Below are 8388 nucleotides of genomic sequence, written 5' to 3'. Positions count from 1 at the left end.
TTTAGTATTTAAGTCTTAAATAGTTTCCTCATCCCTACTTCAAGTTCATTATTTTGCCCACCCCTACTTAAAAGATGTTCTTTTATCTGATTAATTGAATTACTACGCTCAAGCATATATTCCATGCATGCAATCGTTGGAATAAGTATAGGTCTACAACTTATACTATACACCTATACTCTTAACTGTTTATTCGTTCTTCCAATTTCATGATAGTGCAAGCATATATTCCATGCAATAGTTAGCCGTTAGGTATGTAATACGTCAAAAGAATATTAACACACGATAACAATAATTACGTATATTTAATAGAGAAAATAGAACGAATGAGTTAAAACATTCTCGAGGAATAAGAATCTCATTCACGGGAACCAAATTCTCTTGCGCACCACTAATCTTCTCCCGCCTTATTTTCATTTCGATATTTTTGTCTAATACGCTAACGTCTCCATTCTTCACCTTAGAAAGTACGAACACAAGTCTGAGTGCAAGAAAAACAAGTTTCGATTCAGACAAAGATGGTGAACAGAAGAAGAGAAGTAAAAAAGAGTTATGCTTTGTTCTCTTCAACCTTTTTCTGCATCTTTTTCCTCTTTTTTCCTCCTGCAGTGCTTTCAGACGGTGTTAAGTATGAAGGTAATATTCCTTGGCAAAAAAACTTTGAAGGTAATATTCATTTATAAAATCTGCTTTCTTAATTTCTAATTAAATATTTGTTATTTCCTTCCTAAAAACATGTTTTGTTGTTCTTATTTCCTCTTTTAGTTCTTGCTCTAATAGAAATCAAGAGCTCACTGATTGATCCTCATGGAGTTCTAGTAAATTGGGACAACGCAGCGGTTAATCCTTGTAGCTGGGACTTGATAACTTGCTCTCCTGATGGTTTTGTCGTAAGCATGTAAGCACATACATACACACATATAATGTCAGAATGGGTTTACTTAATTATAGCCTTTACCTTTATGTGTATATAGAGGAGCTTCAGACCAGAGCTTGTCAGGAACTCTTGCATCAAGAATTGGCAATTTAACATATCTTCAGACTGTGTAAGTGTTCATCTCTTAGTTACTTGGGTGTAACCGGTAAACAAACATGGAATTTGTGGAATTAAAAATAAATGGAATGATAGGAATGGAATACAGCAAAAAAATGGAATGAAATTCATTCCATTCATTCATGATCAAATTTGTTATGGAATGATTTTCTTTGTATTTTCTCTATTTATTTTTGGAATTGATGGAATGAGTATTTCATTCCATTCATGTCAAATGGTAAAAAAATTTATGGAACTAATGGAATAGGCCTTTCCACGTCATTTCATTCCAAAATTCTACAATCCAGTTTATTTTGTTTACTAATTATTTTTTGGATACAAACAAAAAGGCTCTTGCAGAATAATAACATCAGAGGAAATATCCCCCCTGAGATTGGGAGACTGATGAAACTCAAAACACTTGATCTCTCTAACAATAACTTCACTGGTCAAATCCCACCCACTCTTTCTCATTCTACAAGTTTTCAATACTTGTAAGAGCACTCATTAATTTTCCAAATCTTTTTTAGGATAGTTTATAATAATAATTGTTGTTCTTATATATGGAGAGAATTTTTTTTTTGTTGAAAATTGTTGAGCAGGAGGCTGAACAATAACAGTCTGACAGGAACAATTCCTACCTCAGTGGCAAACATGACCCAACTAGTTCTTTTGTACATTCTCGTTCTTTCATTTTCTTTTAATTTTCTTCCTATGTATATTTGCTTATATATTTCATAATAAATTTTGTAGGGATCTGTCTTACAATAACTTGAGTGGACCGGTTCCAAGATTACATGCCAATGCATACAAGTAGGTCTATTTATAAAAACGAATATTTGGCTGTTCTGTTTTACTTTGTTCAAAGAAAAAATAATTCCCTTTTCTCTGCAGCGTATCCACATTTGTATGTTACCATAATTAAGTATATTAAGCGTGTACTATATAAAATTTAATCCACTTGTGATGCAGTGTAATAGGCAATCCTCAGATTTGTTCAACTGGAACTGAGGAAGACTGTAACAGAAATCATCCTAAACCAACGTCACTTACCTTTACCGAATGTAAGTAAAATCTAAAATTTCAACATACAAAGGAAAAAGATTATGAAATGTTTTGAATTATAGAGACTGTAAGCTAAAATGGGTTTGTTTTTATTTTTTCTTTGTTGTTGTTTTGATGAAGCATCTGATGGAGGAACAAAAAACCAGAAATTCGCGGTACAATTTGGTTTAAGCCTTGCATGTATTTGCTTGTTGATCATTGCCCTTGGTTTTTATTAAGAGAAAAAAATATTAGAAGATTATGATAATAAGGATGTAAAAGCTTAGGCTTGATTTGGGAATCTTACCAGTATAATAGATAGAAAAGTTATGGAATATTAATGTGATAATAATGATGTAAAAGCTTAAGCTTTTTTTTTGGGAATCTTACATGTATAATAAACACTAAAGTTATGGATTGTTAATAAACAAGATTTGTACACAAGCTATTTCATGGTATGGTTTACTATATATCTTGTTTTTTTCTTTTTGGTGAGCATTGTCAAAGATCATCTCATCCTTGGCTTTCTAAATGAACCACATAGTTTTTAATAAACTTAAATAATCTCAGCATGATCATTTTTCCTTAAAGAGAAGAAACAAGACTGTTTGCAACGAGAACAACACACACACCTAAGGTCTCTGTTTTGTTCAAGAAAAGCTAAAAGCCATTACATAAGAAACAAGAAACAACTATTTTGAGAAGCGATCTCTGAATCATGTATATAGATCAGAGTAAAGATAAGCATCCTTTTTAAGAGTACATCTCCAGATCTTTGCCCACACTTGCAATATCCAAACCCGGGACAATGCTCTTCAGCAAACCACCAACAAATCTCACCACAGAAGGATCAAACTCAGGTGTTACCACCAACGTCCCTCTTGTTGTAACGGACCAGATGCACTCCTGGGCCAGATGCTCTACTACAGCCAGACCGGATGCCCGTACTGGAGGCCAGACGCTCAACTAGAGCAGATGTCCGTCACCAGATGTCCAATCCCTCGCTTAATATGATATTATTCGCTTTGGGCCTAAGCCCTCACGGATTTGTTCTTTGGTCGTTACTCCCAAAAGGCCTCATACTAAGTGGAATTGGACCATATATATATATTAGACTTTATTCTGTCTAATATCCGATGTGGGACTTGGATTGCCTTTTCATTTATTCTGACAATCCTCCCCTCAAACCAAAGACCACAGAACCTTGGCTCTGATACCAATCTGTTGTGACGGACCAGATGCACTTCTGGGCCAGATGCTCTACTAGAGCCAGACCGGATGCCCGTGCTGGAGGCCAGAAGCTCAACTAGAGTAGATGTATGTCACCAGATATCCAATCCCTCGCTTAGTATGATATTGTCCGCTTTGGGCCTAAGCCCTCACGGATTTGTTCTTGGGTCGTTACTCCCAAAAGGCCTCATACTAAGTGGAATTGGACCAGCTATATATATTAGACTTTATTCTGTCTAATATTCGATGTGGGACTTGGATTGCCTTTTTATTTATTCTGACAATCAACAGGTTAAAGCAACAAGGCATCTGGGGACCCTATCTCTGAAGATCTTCATCCCTAGAATCTTCTTTGCTGCACCCAAATACTTCATCTCAAATTCAGAACTCAGAAGCTCCTTCAGCTTCTTGATGTCACACATCTTCTCTGCAGCTATCAGCATGTCATCCACGTAGAGCACCAAATAGATGAATGTGTCATCTTTCAATTTTCTCATGTAGACACAACAATCATAAGGACTTTTGATGTAGCCCAACTTGATCATATAGCTGTCGAATCTCTTGTACCATTGTCTGGGAGACTGCTTAAGTCCATAAAGGGACTTCCGAAGCTTACACACATAGTCTTCTTTTCCAGGAACTCGGAAACCATCCGGCTGAGTCATGTATATCTCCTCCTCAAGCTCTCCATGAAGAAACGCAGTCTTCACATCGAGTTGCTCAAGCTCCAAGTCCTGACGTGCTACCAGCGCTAGCAACACTCTGATGGAAGTATGTCTGACCCTTGGTGAAAATATCTCATTGTAGTACCCGAGATTTATACTTAACTCCTTATGTCGGCAATGCTCCATCCTTAATCTTGTAGATCCACTTGCATGTAACAACTCTTCTCCCTGGTGGTACTGTGACCAAATCCCATGTATGATTCTTCTCATGAGACTCCATTTCGTCTCCCATTGCTGCATGCCATTTCTCATACTCGGGACAAGAAACAGCTTCCATGTAAGTGGATGGTTCATACGTATCCACTTCCTCTGCAGCCTGAAGTGCATAATCCACCATATCATCAAAACGATATCTCTCTGGTGGCCTGACATCAACCCTTCTTGGTCGATCCTTCGCGATGCTACGCTTCGTAGCATCAGGCGGTTGAGTCTCCGTAGACTTCAACTGAACTTCTTCTACACGCTCCTCTTGATTTTCTGTGTGTTCCTGCACATTGATTACGTCATGATCATCTCGCAGCTCCACCTGTTTATCAGTGCTACCTTTCTCTGCTTCAGAACTGGACCATGAGCTTCTAACCATAGATGCTTCATCGAAAACAACATTCCTGCTTAGAATCACTCGGTTTTCTGATGGAGACCAGACCTTGTATCCATTGACTCCATCGCCGTAGCCCATAAAAACTCCCTTCCTTGCTCTCGGCTCTAGTTTACCTTCACTTACATGATAGTAAACAGTGCAACCGAACACTCTTAGAAGTGAATAATCAGCAGATCTACCTGACCACACTTCAGAAGGTATCCTGCACTCGATGCCTGTGTGGGGACAGAGATTTATCAAGTACCAAGCCATGTTGACTGCTTCAGCCCAAAACCGCTTCTCCAGACCAGCATTCGAGAGCATGCACCTTGCTCTCTCTAGCAATGTCTGGTTCATTCGTTCTGCTACACCATTTTGTTGTGGTGTTTCTCTCACTGTAAGATGCCTTGCAATCCCCGCATCCTTACAAAACTGATTGAACTCTGCTGAGCAGAATTCCAGACCGTTATCAGTACGAAATCGCTTCACCTTCTTCTCTGTTTGATTCTCCACCAATATTTTCCACTCCTTGAAGCTACTGAATGCTTCACTTTTGTGCTTCATAAAAATTATCCAAGTATTCCTCGAATAATCATCAATCATAGACACAAAATATATGTGACCTTTCAGTGACTCTACTCTAGATGGACCCCAACAGTCTGAATGGATGTAATCGAGTGTGCTTTTCGTTCTATGAATTGCCTTGCGAAAGCTCTTTCGATGCAGCTTCCCAAATACGCAGTGCTCACAGAACTCTAGACTCTTGGTCTTGTGACCACAGAGAAGACCTTGCTTCGACAGAAGTTGCATCCCACGTTCACCCATATGTCCAAGCCTCATATGCCACAGCTTAGTCATATCTTCCTCTGAGATCTCTGGTGATGCAACATTTGCTGAACCTGTAACGGTAGTACCCTTCAGCAAATATAGAGTACCGTTCATGAAACCCTTCAGAATCACATCAGAACCCTTGCAGACATTCAGAACTCCATCACCACCCGAATATTTGAACCCTCTACTGTCCAGAAGACTCATGGATATCAAATTCTTCGTCATTGATGGAACATGCCTAACCTCGTTCAATGTGCAGAATCTACCATTATGTGTCCTGAGCTTGATTGAGCCGATCCTAGCAATCTTGCAGATAAAATCATTTGCCATCTTAATCTTGCCGTCAAATACCTCTGTGTACTTCAAAAACCACTCTCTCCTCGGTGTCATATGGTAGGATGCTCATGTATCCAGAACCCACACATCAGAAGAGTGTGTGTGTACGTGCACAACAAGAGCGATGTCACTATCAGACTTGGCTTCATCCTCAGCTACTGCAGCAGATCCAGACTGTTGCTCCTTCTTCTTCTTGGGACAGTCTGACTTCCAATGTCCCTTCTCTTTGCAATAGTTGCAAATATCAGTTGGCTTAGGACCTCTTGGAAACGATTTTCTGTCTTTCGACTTCCTTTTGTTCACATGTCCCTTCACACCAATGACAAACAATCCCGAAGCTTGATTGTCTGTCCTTGAGCTGGATGCCTTATGGCATAATTCCCGACTGTGAAGCGCCGACCTAACTTCTTCCAGTCTCACTGTATCTTTGCCAACAATGAACGATTGCACGAAGTTCTCGAAAGAGTTCGGCAAAGATACCAACAGGATTAGAGCAGCGTCTTCATCCTCCACCTTAACATCGATGTTACGCAGCTCCAGTAATATCGAATTTAACTTGTCAAGATGGTCGCGAAGCTCAATACCTTCTTGCATACGCAAGGCAAAGAAGCGTTGCTTCAGAAGTAGCTTGTTCGTTAGAGATTTTGTCATGTACAAGCTCTCCAACTTCTGCCACAAACTAGCAGCAGTTTTCTCATCCGACACTTCGATGATGATCTCGTCTGCTAGACACAACAAAATTGTTGAGAACGACTTCTCTTCTAGAGTCTCCAAATCAGCTGCTTCAGATTTCTTCTCTGACAATGGTCCCCAGATGCCTTGTTGCTTCAACAACGCCTGCATCTTAATCTGCCAAAGACTGAAGCTATTTCTCCCATCAAACTTGTCGATCTTCGCTCTTATTCCAGACATCTTCTCACTAGATCACAACCCGAAGCTCTGATACCAGTTTGTTGTAACAATTGTGAGAAGAAACAGATGCGGAAACAGGTGAATAAAAACGATGTAACAACGACACAGAGATTTAACGTGGTTCACCAACTTGGCTACGTCCACGGGCAAAGAGAGATCTTATTATTGGAGGCGATATTGAGTTTACAGAGTGCAAGTTCAGGGTTACTTCGAATACAAGATATATATAGTAACATCTCGCATCTAAAACCCTATACTAAACGGACTCATGGGCTTAAGCCCACGATCAGATGTAAGATCCATAATAACTTGATGCAACGCTCTTGATGCAACCGAGTCGGTATGATGTACGTGATGTAACATCCACTGCCTAGATGTAAAATCCAGATTCAAGGCATATTAACACCTCTGATATTCTTCAGACGAAGATGGTGCTTAGAAGAAAAGAAAAGAGTTATGCTTTGTTCTCTTCAACCTTCTTCTGCATCGTTTTCCTCTTCCTTTCTTCTGCAGAGCTTACATCGGTTTTTAACTATGAAGGCAATATTCATGACAAAATCTTCTTCTTTCTAAATCTTTTTTTCTTTTCTTAGTATAGAATATTTCTATTGTTGTTTCGTCCCTAGTTCTTGCTCTAGTCGAAATCAAAAGCTCACTGGCTGATCCTCATGGAGTTCTAATGAGTTGGAACATGGCATCAGCTGATCCTTGTAGCTGGAACTTGATCACTTGCTCTCCTGATAATTTTGTCATAAGCATGTAAGCACATAAATACAAAAATATAAGCATGTGTTTACTTACAGTCTTTAATTATATGTGTATGTAGAAAAGCTGCAAACCAAAGTTTTTCAGGAACTCTTCCATCATCAAGTATTGGCAATTTAACATATCTTGAGACTGTGTCAGTGTTCATCTCTTAATAATTTAGTTTTGTTGTTATTTTAGTTTTCTAATTTTTTTTTGGATATACACTGTAAAAGGCTATTGCAGAACAATTACATCACAGGAAATATCCCTCCTGAGATTGGGAAACTGATGAAACTCAAAACACTTGATCTCTCTCTAACAATATGACAGGAACAATTCCTACCTCAGTGGCAAATATGACCCAACTAATTCTTTTGTACACTCTCTTTCTTTATTTCCTGTTTATTTTTCTTCTTCTATGTAAATTTCCTTATACATTTCATAATTAATGTTTGTGGCGATCTGTCTTACAATAACTTGAGTGGACCAGTTCCAAGATTACTTGCCAACGCATTCAAGTAAAGTCTATTTATTAAAAAGAACATTTGGCTGTTCTGTTTTATTCTGTTCAGAGAAAAAAACGATGTCATTTTTTGCAACGTATGCACATTCATATGTTATCATAACTAAGTAAGTATACTAAGCATGTAAAAGATATTTTTAAAATAAACATTTAATCTACTTGTGATGCAGTTTAATGGGCAATCCTCATATTTGTTCAACTGGAAGTAGGCATGTCCAATACGGTAAAACCGAACAAAACCGAACCGAACCAAAATAGACAATATGGTGTGGTTTTGGTATATACCATATAAACCGAATGGATATGATTTTATAAAAACCGTAGGATTTGGATATGGTTTGATTTATAACCGAATAAACCGAACAAAACCGATCAAAAGTAGAAACATGCAAATATGTACATATTTTATAACGTCACATGAAAATCT

General features: G+C 38.4%; 1 protein-coding gene across 2 annotated transcripts; it reads left to right on the top strand.

Annotated features, from left to right (window-relative positions):
- Positions 1-408: 408 nt before the first annotated feature.
- LOC106431278 (protein NSP-INTERACTING KINASE 2-like) lies at positions 409-2525 on the top strand. 2 transcript variants are annotated; one of them, XM_013872091.3, is made up of 8 exons: positions 409-636; positions 766-898; positions 975-1046; positions 1384-1527; positions 1636-1707; positions 1787-1846; positions 2006-2097; positions 2219-2525. In XM_013872091.3, exons 1-8 carry the CDS (start codon positions 519-521, stop codon positions 2314-2316), a joined length of 789 nt encoding a protein of 262 aa, XP_013727545.1. In that variant the 5' UTR covers positions 409-518; the 3' UTR covers positions 2317-2525. The 2 variants fall into 2 exon arrangements, with proteins under 2 accessions (XP_013727545.1, XP_013727544.1); XM_013872090.3 differs by having other exon boundaries at positions 411-666.
- The last annotated feature ends 5863 nt before the right edge of the window (positions 2526-8388 follow it).

This window comes from Brassica napus, chromosome C2, assembly GCF_020379485.1.
Source record: "Brassica napus cultivar Da-Ae chromosome C2, Da-Ae, whole genome shotgun sequence".
NCBI classification, from domain to species: domain Eukaryota; kingdom Viridiplantae; phylum Streptophyta; class Magnoliopsida; order Brassicales; family Brassicaceae; genus Brassica; species Brassica napus.
This window is presented reverse-complemented; position numbering and strand designations above follow the sequence as displayed.